This window comes from Anthonomus grandis, chromosome 10, assembly GCF_022605725.1.
Source record: "Anthonomus grandis grandis chromosome 10, icAntGran1.3, whole genome shotgun sequence".
Classification (NCBI taxonomy): domain Eukaryota; kingdom Metazoa; phylum Arthropoda; class Insecta; order Coleoptera; family Curculionidae; genus Anthonomus; species Anthonomus grandis.
Genome location: NC_065555.1, coordinates 9,911,290 through 9,933,516, shown reverse-complemented (window position 1 = coordinate 9,933,516; position 22,227 = coordinate 9,911,290). Strand labels below are relative to the sequence as shown.

The following is a 22,227-nucleotide window of genomic DNA, read 5'->3' as shown; positions in this document are numbered from 1 at the left end:
TATCAACTTTTCCAGAGCTCTGCAAAAAGTTCAACGAACAACATAGAAACCTAGATATAGCCCAACTTAATTTTTGAAAACTTTTAAAGGTATGTACATTTACAACAACTGATTCACCAGCTGAGCAATCACATTTTATCTTAAACAACACGTTTTCTTTTCGGAAAGGTCAACGTATGTTATTTACCAACAATGTACACAGCTGTTGGAGAAAGAAAACAGTTAGATGTTATGTATACTGATTTCACGAAAGTATTTGACAGGTTGGCTCACGGTCTGATCATTCTAAGGAAGTTCCTTATAATATTATTAAATTCTTTAGTTCGTAGGAATTTTCTGGGATTAAGTTAAATTCTTATCCCAGCTCAAAAAGTGCACCCCAAGCCAGCTCTTTTGCCCCACAGTGATTAATCATTTTGGTTAATGGCATTTCCACTAATAATACTACCATGTTTTATTAGCAAATTGGGTAAAATTAGTTCGCATGATTGAAACTAAGGAAGACGGTGATGTTTTACCTCATTACAGTATGATGCATTATAATAAAATCAAGAGATCAATTAAGCGAGTTAGTGTTTATGGGTAACTTAGTCCACAACTCAAAAAAATACTTTATTTCTGCATCAGGGTTTCTAATATCATTTAATTCACCTGTAGGGCTCAATGTTCAATTAGTTCGTTGTTAAAAATTCAGTTTCTTCCCCTGTGTTTACTTCTGTATATAATAGAAACTCAAAGTACTGTTTTTTATAGATATTTAAGTCACCAGACTAATATTATTAACAAAATATCTTTCTTCAATTCGATCGAAATAAAAGTTGTTGGGTTGGTCCATGGTTTTATCATTAACAAGATTATTTCCTTGGGAGCCGCATTATAGTATTTTGAAATGATTTAATCCATAACTAAAACATAAATCTGTGTGTTGAGTTTAATAGGTTTAAGTCAAATTGTTAGCTAACCTCAAATGGTGTACCCCAAGACCGCTATTTTACACCACTCATTACTCCTTTTGGTTAATGACATTCCCACTAGCAATAATTATGAGTGTATTTTATTAGTAAATAGGATAAAATATTTGCATGATAGAAACTAAGAAAGACATAATATTTAATCTTTTAGCACTATGAGGTATTATAATCAAATCAGGAGTATTTCAAGAATATTTTACAGGCTTATATCATTAAGCGACTTAGTGGTTGTGGGTAAGTTGGTCAAGAACTCAAGGAAAACATTTATTTCTGCATCAAAGTCTCGATTTGTTCATTGTCAAAAGTCCATTTTTCTCCCTTTTATTTATGGAACCGAACGTAGTATTTTTTATAGACGTATAAGTTATTAGACTAAAATTAATAACAAAGTTAGTTGGTGTGGGTATATTGGTCAACCACTAAAGAAAACATGTAATTCCTATACCAACGTTTCGAAATTCAGTCAATTCAGCATCAGAGCTAAAGACTTTGATCGAATTTGATCGTTCCAGCTGCATTTACTCTAAAAATAAAAGTTGTTGCGTTGCTCCATGCTTTTATCATTAAAAATATGATTTCTTTGGGCAATTCATTAAAATATTTTGTTATCATTCATAGCTTAAACATAAACGTAGTTTATTAAATTTAATTGGTTTAAGTCAAATTCTTATCTAATCCCAAGTGATGCGCCGTACCTTGCAGACTGATGTTCTCTTGAATATTAAACTTTATTCAAAGATTTGTTCTCTGTGTAAATAAGTTTTCTAATTTTTCTAAAGAATTTTATTTCACTAGAAGTATTGGGGGTGGATAAAGATGTGTGTTAAAAACAAATAGCTTGTAAGAATTATACGACGCTGCTATTAATATTTTGACCCTTGGCAACACTATTGCGCTTAAGCAGCTTATGCTTTTTCATCTGAAAGTTTGCTTCTTATTAAGCTGCCTTCTTCAGAACGTTAACTGATGAACACTTTCGTGCGGTGATTTTGTGCAACTTTCGACGTGTATTATCAAGACAGTGCATCGATCAACTTACTTCAACATTTGGCGATAAAGCTCCGTTTTCTGCCACTGTGAAACGATAGTATAACGAGTTCGTGGCTACCATTGACTCAGCGACGAAAGACAAGAAAATTTTGCAAAACCAGTTATTGTTTCAGAAAACATTGATGTTAAGCAAGAACTACTAAATAAAGATCGTCATGTAACTTATCTTAATATTGACTGTATACTCGGATTAGTATGACGAGCATCAATAAAATATTGCATAAACATTTAGCAGTTCCTGCTGGATCCTGCATAATTTAAGAAAATATGGAGGATTTAAAGCTATGTATAACCTCTAAACAGGTGACCTTAGATCTTGGTTTATAAGCTCGAAACAAAACACCAATACTGTATACACATAACCACTGTAAGGATCTTAACTGGACATGTAGCAACCATAAGATCATTAGATCAACGTAGAACGTTAAATTATGAATGGTACACGAGCATTTATCTGCCAGAAGTGGTTAGCGAAATATGAAAAAAAGAGCAGCAACAAAGGATTTTTCTCTATCTTAACATTTTCTATCATGACATTGCAAGATATCCGCTAAAACACTACCTATTTTGAATTGATAGGTCATCCGCCATACAGCCCTAATTTGTTTCAAATAACTTTTCGTTACCACTGATCAAAAAGAAAATACGTGGTTAACGCTTAAAGTAGGCATGGACGCATTCAAAAACAAAATATGGTTTTTGGAGGTACCCCAATCGGACTAGAAAACTAAAAACTGTGGTTTGAGAGCAGGCAAAAATATATTATGGAGAATACTTTAAAAAAAATGAAGCCATTTTTAACATTCAATTACTGCCTTTTCATTAATAGGGTCAAAATATACATAGCAAACATCGTACAATTATTATATAAGTTCATTGCAATAAAATATAAAGAATGTCATTCATATGTGGAATTCCTATGTGCTTAATTGTCTGGTGTAATAATGATTTTCTTCACATTACATTTTTACATTGACCCTCTTTAAGATTAGTCTGCAATTAGGTCTTAATAACAGCAGCAGATCAAGATTAATTTAAAAACGTACTTCGTTGAAATTTAGTAGCATTTAAAACATTTTTAGACTAAAACCTAACCAATTTATGACGCCATCTTTAAAAATTATATTTTCGAGAAAATAACGGAACAATCAAGTTCAGATTTTTTTTGCATGTACTTGAGTGCATTAGTTCTCCAGGTTTGCTTGAAAAATAGGCAATATTACTTAGTTAAAGCCCATGATATACAACGAGGAATACTAAAGCCCCTCTATTTTGGTTTTAATATTGCCTGAAAAAATCTGGAAAATTACTGCAGTCATGCACAGGCAAAAAATAAATTTAAAAAAAATCCGAACTTGATTGTCCGGTTAAGCGCAGAGAGGAAAACTAGTAAAACTTTCAGTCGATTTAGCACCGCATCAAATAAATTATGAAAATTGCTGGAAATCATTCCGAGCTTTTTGGCTGTCCCTAGCATTGCCACGGACCATAAATAAATCACTTTTCGAGCCTCGTATCAAATTTTTTATTGCAATTTCAGCAAAATCAGGTTTTTTTTTTTAAATTTTGTATTTTTCCATTTATACTAAGAAATATATATTTCTTTAATTTAATATATATATGAGGGAGTTTAGTTACGTTTTCAGAATAAGCATAATTGGTGTTCGCAAATATCACTAGAACCCCAAGAAACATTAAATAGATATATACTTGGAATAAAGAGGAATTTTGATTATTGCGAAACTCAGATTCAATTGCTTCAATGTTAGTTTTTTGATCATCATGAATATTAAGAAGTGTAATTTATCAAAAATTATATACGACTCAAAGTTTTAACCCCAAAGACCCTTAAAATTGATTACCTCTGTGCCTTCGACTCGACTAACTGATGTTCAAATAGAGCGGTTTATGTTTATAAAGCACTTTTCCTTAGCAAAATAATTTGATTGTATTCAGCAAAATCAAGGCAATAAAATTGGTCACCAGAGCCAGAGACTCGTGAAATTCGAAAATTTATGGACAAATAAGAAAAATAATAAGAATCGAAAATGAAAATCACTTTGTTACGTTTATTTAAGAAACTTGTTCGTTATTCACATAATTGCAACAAGAAAAAGGTAAAAGTAAAATCTGCATTCTTGCGACGAATCCATAATGAGTTACTTATTTTATTGGGTATTACGTCACTTATAGCAAAAATCAATTTAACAAATACTCTATCACACGCTCCAAAATTAAAAAGAAGAAGAAAATAGACTTATTCAATAAAAATAATAATAATGAATAAGCCTATTTTCTTCTTCTTTTCAATTTTTGAGCATGTGAGTATTGATTTTTGCTATAAGTGACGTAACACCCAATAAAATAAGTAAGACGTTATATAAATGAAAGGTTAAAGATACAAATATTTCAACTAATTAAAATTCAACTGAAATCTAGATAATGATTCACAAGATATTTAAACTACAATTAAAAACTGATAAAAAATATATAATAATTATAATCCAAATTCTAAAATGAAAGCTTCATAAGCAAGGAAAAATATACCTCTTATGAATTATAAGTCAAAATATGGAAGTATCTAAAAAATTTCCTTAAATCATCAAAAGTTAATTAACTGCTAATTAGTATGAATCAAAAAATGAATTAGCAAACTAAAATAAATCATTTTAAACGTACACACGCCACAGTTTCCAAGTCAAATATCAATTTAAATAGCTAATTTCTAAATTATCAGTTTGGTATAACTTACATCAAAAAAATTAATTCAACTTTGTTTTTTTTGCAGGTGTATGACAAAATATAATCCAATGTAAGTTTAAGCAGAAAATTTTTAATTCAAAAGTTTTGGTGCAATTTAAATTAAAAAAATTACCAACAATGAAGAATATTCACTTTTAACCTGCTACATTTAACCTTTGATCTACTGTTAATACTTAATACTGCAATGAGCTAAATTTATTTATACTATTTTTAAATAACAAAAAATAATTTAAGTTGCTAGTTTTGTTACAAAAAAATCAACCTCCGATTGATACATAGCAAAAATTCCAAATTTTATATAAATGAGAAAGTACTACACAATTTCATCTTTTATCAAACATTTGTCCTGAATCCCGTTCTAATCGACAATAGTGCTTCCAACTCCTCGAACAACGTCTTTTTGAAACAGCAACATCCAAAAAACTGTTCAACAGTGAATAAATGACCACGGTATTGAACGGTATCAAATAAGTAGAAGTAAGTGGACGAGTTAATTAGTTTTTTGAACAGACCCTTTATCCTCTCACCTTCATGACATAATTTCCTACAGCTACCTCTACTACCTGTCTACACCTAGTAAGAAGAAATTGGAGTGGGAAATCGAGCCACATTTAAATGGGAAAACTTTTTATTAAAATTGATAAATGTATAATACATCCTGAAAAATCACCAGAGGAACTTATTTCCAACTGAGTAAAACAATAGATGACTAATAAATTTAATCTAAAACTGGTTTATAAGGAAATAACACTACCTTATTATCGAAAACTGTAATTTGCCTAGTCGGACGAGCAAGCTTAATTAACGGTCCACTATGTCTATCAAAATGCTAGGATCATGGAATGAAATAGAATACAACAATATTAAGGTACCGTTTAATGTGACATAAAATTTATTAAAATTAGTCTTATTAAGTTGTGTTAAACTCCTGATGCTATAAAAACTCCGTTGTAACAAAACTTAAAAACGTTGGTTACAGTCTTGTCGATCAAAAGATAAGTATATATATAATTATATATCTTAAATATATTATATATCTTAAATATATAATTTCAAAGCAAGAAAGCTAGCACGGAGAGTTAAATCGTAAAAAGGATCTGTTTATCGGGACACTCCGTAAGGTGGGAGGCAGAATACGTAAAGGTGGTATGTGTCGATACATGTTTTTGGTTTGGTTTACTGGTTAAGGTTGTATTGCTCCAAAACCGGAGGTAGTAGAGCTGGTTACATAAATTTACATCTTTACTTCTTTTACTTCTCGCCTTACCGAGTCTCTCGATAAACCTATGCTTTTATATCATTTCAGTTGAAATATATAGACTTTACTGTTACTCTTACAGATGTAAAAAATAAGATTTCTTAGGTCACGTCAATCAATATATCAAATAAATGTAATCAATTGTTATTAAAAAAATAAAACCATCTGGTGCATATCGTGCAAAACTTCAAATATGCAACAATGAAAATATATCCAGCCATGACCATTTATTGTAATAAATATATTTTAATCTAAAACAATAACACAATTTTGTATGACACTGTGGGACATTTAAATAGTCGGCTATAGATATACTGTAATTTGCATATTAAATAACAAAACACAATGTTGGTTTCAAAATTGAAACAAGATCGATTAACTGTGGCACATTTACCATTCATTATTCAGAAATAATGGGAAATCGATATAGAAAACAGCTAAAATTACCTATTGTGGATTCTAGAACCGCTATTATGGATATTACGGACCATAATAAGGTCAAATATACATTAACGAAATTAATGCTAAAAAGAGACTAAGAATAGCCGTCCTTAAACTAGCGAGGTTAACTCTTTCTTCAGATACATTAAATTAATGTTTGCACTAAGATAATTAAATTCGATTATGTAAATATTGCTACTAAAAAAAAGTTGAACAAAGTCCTAGTCAGCATAAGAGCTTTGGCTAATCAGAAAAAGTAAAATACTGACAATAAATTATATTACAAGCCTGTTATAAAAACAGGAAAAATTAAACAACTTATTTTAAACTGATTAATAATTTCTTAACTTGGTAAAGCATATCGAAAGAAAGGGTAAAGGAAGGGGAGACGTTTACGAACTATTGAGATTTACATAACTGTGAATAAAATTATAAATGAAAGCACAGTTTTTTGGAGGGAATTTTTAAATTTTTCATTTCTTAAATTGCTTTTTTAATTAATGTAAATTTTATATCACCTTTGTAATTACAGTATGTTGGAAGTGATCCTGCAGTTGAGTGTACAATTAAAATACTTTTTAGAAATATTGTGTAGTTTACCATTATAGATATAGGCCGTAGTATGAATCAAAATACAAAATAAATATTTAACTCAATCGGTCATATTAAACGTCACGTGGCTACTTAGAGTAAAACATCTTGAAATAATTTAGTATCTGTATATTAAAATGAAAAACGGTGAAGAAAATAATGTAGTAATGCAATAAAGTAGTGCCAGAAAAATATGGTGTTTATGAAATACAAAAGTAATTGATTACAATCTTAACCCTGGAGTACTATCGCTAATTCATGGGCTGCTAATACTATTGCTACGTAAAATTTACGTATATATTAAAATACTTGAAACATTAAAGTCTTAAAAGGATTAGAAGAAAATAAAAGACTTGAAAAAATACTGTTTTCATAGATATATATTGAACATAAAATTTATAAACGTGGATAAACAAGGTAGAAAAAACTAAAAATATTACTGACATATTTTAATTTGAAGCTCTTCACAAATCGGTTTTTTGCATTTGGGACAGTAGGTAACTGTCATACGTCTTTTAGCTAAAGGACAAGTTTAACAATTTTTTCTCTTTGGTTATCCTCTGCAATAGGTTCTATATATTTTTCTTGTTCCAAAACTTTTTCAACTGTTCTCTTTAAGCTTCGATTAATGTTGGGTGTACTTTGCAACCGAAATATTTGTTGTGACTTATGAAGTTCAGTCATATATAAGTTTGTCTACATAGTGGTTTTTCCCCCTTGCCAAATAATATTCTGAAAATATATTACATACGAGTTAATACATGCCATGTTAATCATGTTATAAAAACAAAAACTCAAAGGTCATCGTCTAGTTTTACGGTTAGCGCATATATTTTGGCATATTTAATCAAAGGTATCAACTGACCCTTTAGTTGAGTTGTTAGTTTCTATAATATATGGCTTTTTTAAATCAGGTTTAATTTTTCCAATAGTAGTGTGCATTCTGGAAATAAGATTTACTGTTTTATTTTGCTTTGCTTTATATGAAACTACTTTTGTGACTATATACAAAAATTGTAATTCCAACTTGTCGTTCTTTTTTATTATCTTTATTATTTGTAGTGGCAGATGGGCTTTATTCTTCCGAATGGTGCCCACTACCGTAAGACTAAATGGTTTTGCTACAAACTGATCTACTAATGGCACAGACGTAAACCAATTATCCATGGTACGTTTCTGTAGTTCCATGAATAGGCTTCGTAAGCTGCTCCACAAAAAAAATCAACTAATGGTTTACCATATGTATTTGTTGATTTACCCAGATATGGTGAGATGTTGATTAAATATTTGGTCGCCTCATCACAAAGCATTACAATTTTTAGACCATACTTTGACAGTTTATTTGAAAGGACATTTTCCTCTAAACCCTACTAATTGTACGTGCCCGGTTTGTAACTTCTTTTACGCAGTCAGAAATTCAAAGCGTCCCTTGCTTGAAAAAGTTTTATCAAAGCAAATTTTTGTTAATAAGTGGTTGTCTTTTAAAGCAGCAGCAAGTATGTATGGACCCAAAAGCGATTTAGGTTCCGCCAGATTTGTTTCAGATACAGTTTTTGATGCCACTTTATAATTTTTATTTTGTCTTATAACTTCCTGATTTGTGTAAAATAAGACTTTATTTAAAAGTGTATCAGGGAAAAATCACTGAAAGTGTGTAACTGGTTGTAGCAATTCCTTAGCCTCTTGTGTTGGATCTGGTCTCACATGAACAATATTTATGGATGGTATTTTTCCTCTCTTTTTAGGTTAAGTTTTCCACATACAACCATTTTTGCCTAGTAAATTTTTAACCTGTGGAACAACTATGCAGTCTAGAGTAACTTCATTAGGCGTTTCTAGGTTATCCTAAAATAGGCATTACAATATATGTGTATATATATTAAAAAGCAAAAAACAAACTCACCGAAGTACTCGGGGTAGACAACCTAGCTTGAACAATATTAGAGTTTTGATGTCTTTTAGAAATTTGAAAAGTACCTGGCTAACAAAAGGTGTTTTTCAAGTAATTCTCAAACGTTTTCTCAATGTCGTTCTTATCAGGAGCAAAATTAGGATCGGCTACGCTATCGCCAGAGTCACTACTCCGGTACAACAGCTCTTCCAGGTTGTTTATCTGTTAAACTTTTCCGAGATATTTTTTGGTAATCTAATAATACTGCTTATCACTATTACCACGTCAAAATTACGTCCTAAATAAAATACGGTTAATACTATTGCTACGTAAAAAATACGTGTCGGCTTTTAGAAATTCGGCTTCCACCAATACTGTAAATACTCAGATCAAACTAGTTCAGGCGTGTCATACTCCTGTTAGACCGCTCAAAGCACTACTGAGCGCTAAGGTAGAAGGTAATAAAATTGAAGTGATACGCTAAACAGTACTGTTCGGACGTAAATATTACGTACAATAGCATACCAGGGTTAAAAAAGCATCACTGAGCAAGCAAGGATAACCTAATGTTTTTTTATATATATCTTTAAAAATGGAAATTTAAAAAAAAATTAAAGCTGTGCTTAATCAAAATAAGCATACAAAAGATAAAACACTCAATTAACAAACAGATTTCCTCCTCACCCTATCCCGGTAAAAGCCGAGAAGGTCAAGGCCTTGTCGCAATTTTTTTTCTTAAGTAGTGTAACTCAAAATTGCTTAAAGGTAAAAAATTAGAAATCGATTCTCTTGAACGGTATATAAACTGTAAAACTATTCAAGACAAGTGAAGTATCATTGAAAACCTCAAGTATCTATTGTATTTCCCGTAAAAAATTGTGGATAGAAGTGCATTGTAGAAACCTGAAGGAGAATATCTACAAGAATAAAGAAATATGAACCATTAGATATGCTTAAGAGGGTCGCCACTCATTAGGATAGGAACGTCAAAAAAATTATTAGAAGCAGTTTGATTATTGAGCATGTGTTTTTTTTTTTTTTAATTTTAACTCGTAAGATATTCTTTAGTACTGCTTTTCTTAAATTCAACTATCGACCAAGGATTTAGCTGGCACTATGTAATTGAAGTTTTTAACTTCAAGGTATTTTGAAGCGAATTTTTTTCAACTTTAACGCGTTTAAGACCATCTTTTAGGCATTTTAGGGAGTTTTTCATTTAATTCCAAACATCCAAAATACCTCTTCTTGATCCAGGTTTTTGAGCGTAATTTGTTTTAATGGGTAACTAAAAGTATTTCGGTCATCCTACACTAAATTTATTTAAAACCATTAATCCAACATGTTTCGGACATATAACATGTCCATCATCAGGGACAACAATTAGGGGTTCTGTCAATTTCTAGTTCTAGTGCCTCAGACAAGGTTAAATGGTTAAAACTAATAAAAATGGTATATTAAAATACATGTGATTGATGGATGATTTACTAAAACTTAAAGCTACGTAATTAAAACAATAGGTTAATAATAATAAGTAAATTTGTTTTGTTTCGGGCATTCGGCGTAATTTTTATATATTCTGGGAATTGGAAATAATTTTTCATATCTAGGCATTTGAAGTATTTTTTTTATTTCAGACGTTTAATGTAATTTTTGATGTTTTTTAGGCATTTGAAGTCCAATTTGATCTCTCTTTTCGATCAAATTAGACTTTTTCTCTTTTTCTCGGTCACAATACGCTTATATTAAAATATTGTTTTGTAAATTCCTTAAAATCTAAAAAAATAAGTAAACAAATACGAAAAAAAAAAATTTGTTTCGGAATCTTTGCAAACCTGTCGATGACTTTACTACTAAAATCCTCCGAATCAAAAAAACTAAACTAAGCACATATTATTAAGAAATATACTTTACCGAGACGCGACTGTTTTTTTTTAAGTTGCAGTTATTTCCATTTTTCAATTTATCAAATCTAGGGAGAAGGGAGAAGTCAGCAGTCTACCCCTTAACCCTCGTTATCCTCAAGAACAATTCATCAGCATTCGTAAACTTCATTATTGATCACTTCTCTAATATGCCTTGAATCATCTTGAAATGTCTGTAACGAATTACAGACGTGAACCATCAATTCATTACGATCTTCAATGATCCCTGGATCTGAGATAGGTTTTAATGCCCAAAAAGAGGTCAAAAGTCCATTATTTAGCATTCTACTACATCTCACCTCTCTAATATGCTTTGCATCATCTTGAAATATTATTTTTCGTATGTACTTGAGCCAATCACAGACCTAAATCATCAAATTATTGCGATCGTCAATGATCCCTGGGTCTCGGATAGGTTTTCATGGCAAAAAGAGGGTTAAAAGTCCATTATCTAATATGACTTTTTTAATCAAACGAAAATCCTCTACTGCTTCATTCTTCTACCAAAGAAGCAATTCCATTGAGATTGTTAAGAGTACTGACAAAATAATTCGTGATTTTAAACTTATCTCCTTTATCTGAACAGCTCGTGGGTGTATTGACTAACAGACTTATGAAACACTCCAGAAAAAGTGTCTACATATATACCAATCGGCCATAACTCGTACTGCGATCTTCAATATTATGCACAGGCGTAAACTAAACTTTAAGCAGGAAATGCCCTATTATATTGAAACCACATCTTCACCTTAAGGTTTAAAGCAACATCAAGGAATGTTCAATTTTGCAGAAAATTGAGATAAATGTTGGCAATCAAACAAGCATACAGTAGGTAAAAAAGTGCCTCAATTCCAAATAACATTTTTCTAGAAATCAAGATTATGGTCATAAGCAACGACTTTACCGATGTCGATAATCTTCAGAGTTGGTAAAAGAGTTGTCCCTAAAAACGTGAGTTACTACCATAATCCTGGAAGATCATCATATTGTGTGCAATTGCATAAAGACTTGTAAACTGGTTTTCTTCCAGGTGGTGTAGAACTTTTCCTGCATTTGACAAACCGGTGGTTGTCACCTAACCAATCCAATGGAACCCCGGATTACATAATGAGATTATCGGATTTACAGATACTCTTAATACAAGTGTAATGCTTCCCTTCCATTCAATAGGCATACAATATCAATTTTTCAAATGAAAAATTGCCTATTTATTTTCAATACGATTTATAAATTATTAACCAACAATTTAATGGTGACTAAATAATAAATACCACGATCTGAAAATAGACATTTTTAAAATGGTTATTTCAATAATAATACAATATTAACCAAATATTTACTTTGATGTTCTCTTCTATAAGTTAAGTTGGTCAATAAGGACAGATTTTGAATTTTGGTCTCTGCTCCGAACACCCAAAATGAATCAAGAATTTGCTATTTTGAACTTTATTTGGAATTTATTTCTGATATACAATATCATACTTACATAAAAAATGTTGCCATGTTATCAACTAAAAATCAATTTTTTATCCTAATCAAATGAAGGACATTTACCATTGCTGGCCGTGGGACAAATAATGATATTTTATAGTCTATTTTACTATACAGGGTTTGTGAATAAAACGTATTACTTATTTTAGTTACCTAATCCAGTATTGTTTTATTAGTTTTGATTTACTTCATTTTCTTCTCCCAGTAAATTAAATAGGCATAACTTAATTATGCACGAAACCCGTTTGTTTATATTTATATTATAATATATAAAATGTAATCTACATACAAATTGTTTTTTAGGAAATTAAATTAAAAGCAATAACTAATAAATTGGAGCATCTGAGGTGCAACTGCATTCTTTACAGAAAATTAGCACTACTTATCAACACTATTCCCTACGGACTACAAAAATGTGATTATTGTTCATGAAATTTTGAAAAAAAAATATAATTTAGTATCCCGTCTAAAAAAACTATCTTTATCTGAAAACCAATAAATTCTGCAACATTCATCGAACATGATAAATAAAACGATTAATAAAGTAGTTTCTGAAATAAAAGATCGTTCCCAAACTTTTGAATGTAAGCACTCAACAATATTGTAAAAATAAGCAAATAATAAATATTACAAAAACCAATTCACTTACCAGATGATACACTATCGGAGGGCTGCATAGTCATTCCGATAGAGCATATTTCGCTCTCTTCTCCGAACAAACTTGACATGGTTAATCGATACGTATTGGCGAGTTTATATTTTACAATACTAAGTAAGCAGTTGTGATATGCATTTCAATGAAATAGATTTCTAATAAGGCTGTAAAAAAAATATCATTCCAATTGTATTATTGAGTTTATAATTGCAAGAATTTTTAGTGATTCGTGCAGAATGCTAGTTGAGTACGTGGCCAAACTTTGAACGATTTTAAGATCAAAGTTCAGTGGTTCTCCTATAGGAACCTTTTACCAAGTTATATTTTTAAGAAAGTCTCACTTTAATTTATGTAAGGCTACACCTGTTTTGCTCCCTTTAGAGCATCATCAGGCCTAAAAAAATATATATGAAACTATGTCACATAATTAAATAACTTTAATAAACCACGCATTTTCAATATTTAAAATAACAAGCAAAAACTTAGGTTAGAATATATAATACTACCTATCAAATTAACGATATAAAAATAAAGTACTAAATTACTTCGTTGGGGATTGAATCGACAACATTAGTTCAAATCAACCTACAACCCGACGTTTAATCCACTAGACCAGAGAACCTTAGGAAAATAAATTAAATAAACCATTGTCGTACGAACTCGAAAAAAACATTATACAAACCAAAACTGTAGGTCAAACCAAAAATGTCGGAGAACCTTTTTTACCAATATAATGGATTTAATAACGGATAGAAGAACTTTTTTCTTGGAACTTACTATTATCAAGCATATTGCCTTCAATAATGGTTCCAATCTGTTTCTTATTATCCTATACAAATTATACTTTAAATTTTTGAATAAAACTAATAGATATTTTGAGTCATCAACAAAACATTAAGCAATGTTTTAGATCAATGTAATTTTTTGGTAATAGATCCCTACACTTGGCCAAATTTTCCAAATCCTCTAATCTGACTGATCTGAAAAACGGTTAATAATTTGAAAGTACTTTTAGTTAGTGTCATAAAAAATCAGAGGTATATTCTCTGTAGGGTGATGACTGTAATGCTGTTTACATCGGCCAGTTAGGGAGGAAAATCTTAATAAGAATAACAGATCATATGACCTTTATTGATTTGAAGTACAAAAAAAGTGATCTCTTGCAAATTATTTGCAATCTGCCTCTCAAATTTTTCTCTTAATGTTGGGATCTACCAAGAGTTAATAAGAGCCTGGTTCTCGCTTGCGTGAAGGATTTATTTACTTGCGAACCACATTGATATCCATTAATATTTCGGAATAGTAATAATGATTTTTTTTTCTTCTTCCTCCGTCGCATTTTTTACCTTTTACTCTCTGAACTAGTGGACTAAACGTCGGGTTCTAGATTGATTTTACCTAAGGTTGTAAGTTCAGTCCCCAACGAGACCATCTAATACTTTTTTATTTTAATATCTTTAGTTTTTTTTTTATAGGTAATTTGGATATTCTAACCTAAGTTTTTGCTTGTTATTTTAAATATTTAAAATGTATGATTTGTTAAGGCAGTTTCGTTTTCATTTCATTTTTATTTATATGTAACAAAGCTTTGCAAATATTTTAAGTCCTGATGATGCTCTAAAGTGAGCGAAACACGTGTAGTCATACACAATTTAAAGTGAGACTTGGACTTTGGGTTTTTGCTTGTTATGCAAAAATATTAGTTTAGTCTCTTCGAGAAAAGAGATGATATATTAGTATTGAACAAAATTGTACATTTTCTCATATTAAGCCCCTAAAACAGAACTTTTATTCAATTTTCTCTTTAATGTCTTTTGGATCTTTGTTCATTTCTGAAACAAGATCATTTCAATGAATAATTATAGACAGCATCACCAAAAATCATTTTTTTAAAATTAATGTAATTTTTTTTATCTAGCATTAATTTTGTGTAATCATGGTTTCTAAGGCGAGAGTAGAATAGACTCTTAAGAAGCACAAAATAAATAGCATTAGAAATTAAATCTAAAAAATCCAATACCTATATTCAAATTTGCCGAATTTAAAGGTAGGAACAAACTCTATTTAACTTTTATAGTGAACAACGTTCACCAAACGGACCATGGAACTTATACAATATTTGCTGCAAAATATTCCCGTGCAACTTTAATGCAAGCTAATAAACTCGTCTAAACATGGATCGCCGAACGCGTTAAAATATTCCCGGCATATATCTTGTTTGATTACTTACATTCCGGATCCGTTGATTTAATTTATTTTCAGTTTTGTGCTGTGTTATTGCTAAAGCAAAAAATCTAACGAACTTAAATTGGGTGAGAAAGGTGGTTATTATGATCGATCAGCTCCAAACTAATCTCTTTCTACCACAAATAATACTTCCAATAACACTTTATATCTTCAAAGCGAAGTATTATAGGACCTATAATATATATGTTACGGGTAAAGTTAGAATAACGGTTAAACTTAGGTTTACCCGGATAAACTGCACAATACCCAGAAAACATGGGTAAAGTCCAAAATATTAATAAAATTGTACACGTTTCGGGCCTTACCCGGGTAAACCGCGTTCTATCCGCCCTGGAGTGGTTAATGTTAAAAAATAACGCCATAAATCTTTGGAGAAATTTATTTAATTTAAAAAACAGATTTTACAAATCAAAGGTTACACTAAAACTGTATTCTAACAAAGTAAAAGATTGTATAATCTATTTGTTCAAACAAGACAAGCTGCTGTGACATTTCGAATTACAAAGATTTCCAATAGCTTTACATTTACATTTATTGGTCATGCTTTTAGTTTTACAGTTGCATCGTTTATAACCTTGACCTCCTAAAAGTGACTGTTCGTTCGCAAGTTCTCTTAAATTTTTCTTTTCCGGTGATACACTTTCCATCTCAATAAGCTTCTCACTGCACACAGAAAATTAGTTCCTGGAAAACATTTCTTCGATAGTTCCTCTCTTGTTCGCTAGCTTATACAAATCGTCGTCAGTTTTCTCGATAACTGTCATGAGAATGTTTCTAAAATCACCCCTTCCTCGATCAACGTCTGGAATCTTTACTCTCACTGTATCTCCAACAGAACATGGGGGAAACTTTGAATTAGATAAAGCTTTCATCTTCTTTGCTTGATTTTCTAAATTTCTTTTTGCGTCTAGTCTGTTTGACTGTATATTCCTTTGGTACAAGCAAAGTTCACACCTTATATTCCCTGATGTATTTAAATTGTCACACTCTACACACTTGCCCTGATTTTCTGAAGTTTCTGTATTACTAGCGTTTTCTCGATAATTATTGTTGCCATTTTCCATATTGCCACCTTCAGTAATATCTTCTTGCAAATTGTCTGGTTTTGGGTCACTATCCATAGACTGGTATTTTTCGTAGACACCAACTCGTTAAAAACTTCATAAAAACGCTGTGCTAAACGCGCACGTCCACTCTCTTCGGTTACCATTTTAGAACCGAACTGAACGTGGTGAAAGATGATGCAATAATAATTCCTACATCTAACTTTACCCACGCAAAAGCGGATAGAACGCGGTTTACCCGGGTAAAATCCGAAATATGTGTAATTTCAATATTATTTTGGACTTTACCCATGTTTTCTGGGTATTGTGCAGTTTATCCGGGTAAACCTAAGTTTAACCGTTATTCTAACTTTACCGGTAACATATACACTTTTTGAATCAGTCATTCATGTCTTAAAGTTTCTGATACGTATTTAACTGTATATATATACTGATCAAAAAGTAGGGGAAACGAAGGGCAACTTACTGGAAATTGTAACAAAAATTATCTCGGTATTTGCTTTTCTTGTTATTTGGTAAAAGTTTTGATTTGTTCGGACACAAAGGAATTGCCTTAGGGACTTACTAAGGCAAACGCTTTAATTCAGAAGGATTCTCAAGACGATGTACTGCAGAAATGTTAAATGCTATTCGTGCTGCCACAAATAGATCTGGATCAGACATAAAATTGATGTAATTATTAAAAGACAATCTTATCTGTGAAAGATAGCTGCTACTACTATGGACCATTAAATGACAAAAAAGGACTTGGGAGAACCTAGGATTACAAAAAAAATACTTTGGTTGTACTTTCCTTGAGACCTGTACAGTGTAGAACCAAACTTATATTTACATAATTAGGCTAGAGAACTGTGGAATAACGAGCATAATTTTTTGTTAAATCGTGTTGATGGACTTGAAGATCAGATGAGCTCTCTTCTATTGCATAGCTCAAGAAAAGCAGGAGTTCATTATTATATCTTTAATGGCTGCTGTAATCCGTCAGTTCTTCGACAAGGGATGATGTAGAGGTACGTAAACGAAATTGTTTAACCATTTTTTTTTAGTGGGCTTGTGTCGAGCACATTTAGTATTAAACTATAGGGTCTACCAATAAGAATGATATAAGTTTAAATTGCTAAAAAATAAAAACGAATTGGTTTCTATGATTGATTGTAGTTTACTATGTAACATTATGTTTCAAACAAAATATCATTAAGATGTCCACCTCAGCTACGGCGGCAGACGTTTAGACGATGAACCCAATTTTCAATCACTTTTTCTAACAAGTTGGGCTGAATTTCGCGAATAACCCTAGTTATGTTAACTTTCAACTCATTGATGGTTTGAGGATTGTTAGAATACACCTTCGACTTCACATATCCCCAAAGAAAAAAGTCCAGGAGAGTAAGATCACAGGACCTTGGTGGCCAGTTGATATTGCCATGTCGCGAAATTATTCGATCTTCAAAACGCTCTCTTAATAAATTAATTGTGGCTCGGGCGGTGTGTGATGTTGCTCCTGTTGAAACCAATTCTGTTCGAAGTCTCCACCATCAATTGCAGGCCAACGAAAGTTTGTTATCATGTCGTGGTAGCGCTCTCCGTTGACTGTCACAGGACGCCCCCCTACATCCTCAAAAAAGTATGGACCGATAATTCCACCGACATACAAACCACACCACACAGTCACTTTTAACGGGTGTAATGGCACCTGTACTAATTTCTGGGGATTGTTCTGGCACCAGAAGCGGCAATTTTGCGTATTGACAATGCCACTAAGACAAAAATGAGCTTCATCTGAAAAGATGATTTGTTTCCCAAAATCGGCATTTTGTTCCAACTGCAACAGGGCCCAGTCGGTAAACGTGCTTCGCAAACGATGGTCAGCAGGCTTCAATTCTTGAGTTAGAACTATCTTATATGGATGTAGGCCTAAGTCTTTCTTCAAAATGCGCCACAGAGACATTGGTCAAATGCCTAATTGCTGAGAACGGCGCAAAACAGACACATTGTTATTCGCGTCAACACTTTCTCTTGCAGCGGCGATATTTTCAGCGGTCCTTGCACTTTTTTGTCGCGTTGGTGGCTTATTATCCAGAAGAGTGTACTCCCGTTCAAACTTATTAATTATGCGCCTTATTGCAAGCTCAGAAGACCGTCCACGATGGCCAAAATCTTCTCTAAGTGCACGATAACAGGCTCTAACCGATTGCGCATTTTCGTAATACCTTTTCACGATAGCTATACGTTTCTCTTGACTTAAACGATTCATGATGAAATGTTAAAGTATACTTAACACAACTGACGCTTGATCCGCGTTTTGACACATACCATTTTGCGTACATGGCCTACTAAACTTCTATCACTTCTATTGGTAGACCCATTATATATTCCGAGAAGCTTGTACTTGTCAAAGAAGTCGAAGAATGGCAACAGCTAAATCAAGAAGCTATTCGAAATGTTACTGAGTAGGGCACAGAGGATTTGAATAAATATTTTAGTCAAATGAAAAGTTAAGCAAAAGCAGACGACGAAGTGGTTAATTGAATAGATTTGTCATAAATCATTTAATTATTGTTATTAATGCTTCGTTCCTTCATGGCTTATTTGCAAAAAGGCGGTCTTTTTGGAGCCTGGAAATATAGCGATAACGTGTCAGTGTCAAAATCTAAAGATTTTTAAGATCCTTGATCTCTTAACACAATTTCAAGGCAATATGACTAGATTTATTAGATTTAACCAAAGTTGACAAAAATAGTAGAGTTGTTCCAAAAATACACCCCATACAAATTTCAAAATGACAGCATCATATAAAATCAGTTAAGTAAATTAAAATAGTGGTTGTCCAACTGTTAAAATTAAAAGACATCCAATTTTAAAGTATTTTTCAGCTTCTATTAATCTCTGTGATCTCGTATTCTTCTACACCCTGGTGGTGATTTTGTTTGCATAAAACTTGAATGGTTGCAGAACTCTTGCAGCAGTGTTACATTTATTATACATTTGAGGTTAAGATTTTAAAAAGAAATGTTTATGTATAAAATGTGATGTACTCCACTGCTTTTTTTACAAGAGGCTTCTTTTTCTTTTCGATCATTACATGATGATTACATTTAAGCCTGAATATAATACCCCAATTTGTATTCTTTCATATTTCTAATAAAGAATTTATTGCCCCGCTCGCCCTAAACTACCTCAATTTCGGTATAAAACACGATAGTAAATCGTAAGAAAAAAACGATCCGAAGAAAAAAATGCATGGTACGCTCGTGAAACTTTAATAAATTTCAAGCTGTGCTCATCGCGCTCCATGCTTTTGGGAATTTTCCAAATCGCTCTAAGGATTTTCTCATAAACAAAAAGCATTGCGTTCTCTTCCACATTATGACTAAATAGAGACAACAAGATAGTTAGGATTTTAAAGAGTTTCCCTTTTTTTATTAGTCTCTGTAAGTTAATTAGTCTGGGCATGACTTAAACAGTAATTCCTACGTAAACTTCATAATTGAATTATGCCGAAGGGAAAAAAATCTAATACTTTTTTTGAGATATAGCATATGCTTGTGAATTGTTAGTATGTCAGAAGATAGCGAGTGTTTTGGTTTATTTGGACAGCTTTTAAGACGACATTGTGAAAACTGGGATAAATGAGTTTGGATGTTGAGAAATCTGAATGGAAGAGAGAATGGAATCAGACAATTTAGAGCCGTTCTAAATAATTAACGATGACCTCTGGAAGGAACATGAGAGAACATGAGATCTATTAATAAAATATAGAATTATAATTTGACAATTTCTACTTAAACAACGCCACGCACAAGTGCACGTAATATACCACTAATTCATTCAGTCAACATTTATTCTGCAGAATGATTAATGTTAAAATCTCAAAAAGCAAAGAGGCTTAAAATGGAGAATTTATATTCTTGGCATTGGAAGATCCATTAAGTGCTCGATTAAGCCGCATGAGATTCGAAAGCGAGATATGAATTCGATATACCTTTTTTAGGTCATACGAAGTTGATAAATGTAACGATTTCAAAAGGTTTCATCAATAATAAACCCTGTTTTTGGTCACTTATGCCCTCACAACCGGTTTGAAAATATATAAATGAGTAATTTTCAAAAAATTTGCAACATGCATCATTAATTAAACAAATTGGAATTAGCATATATGAAGGATAAAAGCAAGAGTACTTGAATTCAATATTTTCTTCATGATACCAAGGCAATCATGCAGAATTTAGGGCAAATTTTCCGAAGGAATCAACTTTAATATTGAATATTTAATTGTACAAATTCACCGACAGAATTATGTGAATCAAATTTTTTTTTCCACTTATTTGGTACTCAAATTTTACCTTCAAATTATTTCTTTATATAGGCTTGGAAATGCTGTTACAGTTTTTAGTATGCTATGAAGTATTTCAGAAATTAATGGACTTATGAAATAAACATCTTATTTGCATTTTACAGCCTGATTTCGTATGAATATGCATGATCTCTAAATTTATATTATTTAATTCAGTAAGTTCCCTATTTCGGGTGTTCTGCGTCAAGATATCCATTCAAATCATTGATATTGCTGTCAGTTCCTGCGATACATATTTGTGATAGTTTCTTCATGAAGTGGATGGAGCAAGCAAGTCAATCTCTGAGAAAGAAAAACTAATCTCCAATGATTGGCACGTAGAAGGCCAAGGAGAGTGTATGAAAAGACAAGGTCACGTATGAAAAGAAAGATTTATAGGAATACACACATAAATAAATTCCCACGAACCAATGACAAGCAAGTCAAAATTATACCACATCACCCGAAAAGAAGGTAAAGATGTGAGTCTACCTGAAAATTAAAAACAGACAGTCTTCAGTACTATTAACACGCCAAAAGATCCTTAGATCATCTGCATAAGCTATCTTATATTTGGAAATGGACACTATAAAATCATTTATGTACAAATTGAAAAGAAGTGTATGCAGAATAGACCCTAAAAGTCGACATAAGCGTGCTTGATCAACAACCCAGAACTTTTGACGACGCCAATAACGAATTGATGTATATTGATCATTAAGGTACTGTATCAGGGACATGTGAAAATTGAATTGTTTATTCTCCTTTACCTGTAAAATTTGATGATCTAATGGATCTAAGGCTTTGGTGAAATTCGTATATACTACCGCCATAGCAATTTTTTGATTAAAGGCAATACAGATGAAATACGATATATTGCAAATATTATAATGCAAGAAAATGACCTTTTAAGAAAATGGTGGTCAATTGAATATGCTGATAAAATATTTAGAAAAATTACTCAGTTTTTCAACTTAAATATGGTGGTGTTGCTAAAATAAATTAAAGAATAGAAATCAATTTTTAAAAATCTCAAATAGCAAAGACAGCGATTTTTACGGCAAAGAAGGATTTTTTCGAAATTTAGTCGAAGGCAAAAAAAGGGCGTCAAGATGTCAAAGAGAACACTAGTTCAATTCTATCCATCATGGTTTAAGCTCAAATCCATCAGTAAACGGTAAAACTCTGCTCTTACCGTTGAACTTTGAAGTGTTAAATATGGTAATATTTATTTAGGCATTTATTTTAAAAAAATGTATTATTAAAATAATATAATGTAAAGAAAGCAACTAAAAAATTAAAAAATGCGACTTTTCTTTACAAAGTCAAACCGTGTCATCATGAACAAGACATTTTAAGAAATGTGTTTGTCATACCAAGGAACTCCTTTCAGGTTTCGATCTGATCGTGGCATAATATAGTAGCTTTACAGACTGAGTGCTTTTGAAATATCTCAGAAATATTGCAACACGGGTGGTCGATTGAAAAGTATGGAAATAGGACGATAGTTGTTTAGTTTTTGAATAAATGTAAATATACTGGTATTTAAT

At 31.7% G+C, this 22,227-nt stretch overlaps 1 protein-coding gene across 3 annotated transcripts in view; it reads right to left on the bottom strand.

Moving 5' to 3' along the window:
* The window catches only part of LOC126740936 (apoptosis-resistant E3 ubiquitin protein ligase 1), an 82,884-nt gene that overhangs the window by 46,191 nt on the left and 14,466 nt on the right, over positions 1–22,227 (bottom strand). Inside the window, exon 2 of one of the 3 annotated variants that reach the window (XM_050447138.1) lies at positions 13,028–13,197. The exons of the other annotated variants lie outside the window; for them this stretch is intronic. Within the exon in view, the coding sequence (XP_050303095.1) occupies positions 13,028–13,106 (79 nt within the window). The 5' untranslated portion in view covers positions 13,107–13,197. The remainder of the gene's footprint in view (positions 1–13,027; positions 13,198–22,227) is intronic. 3 annotated transcript variants of the gene reach the window in all.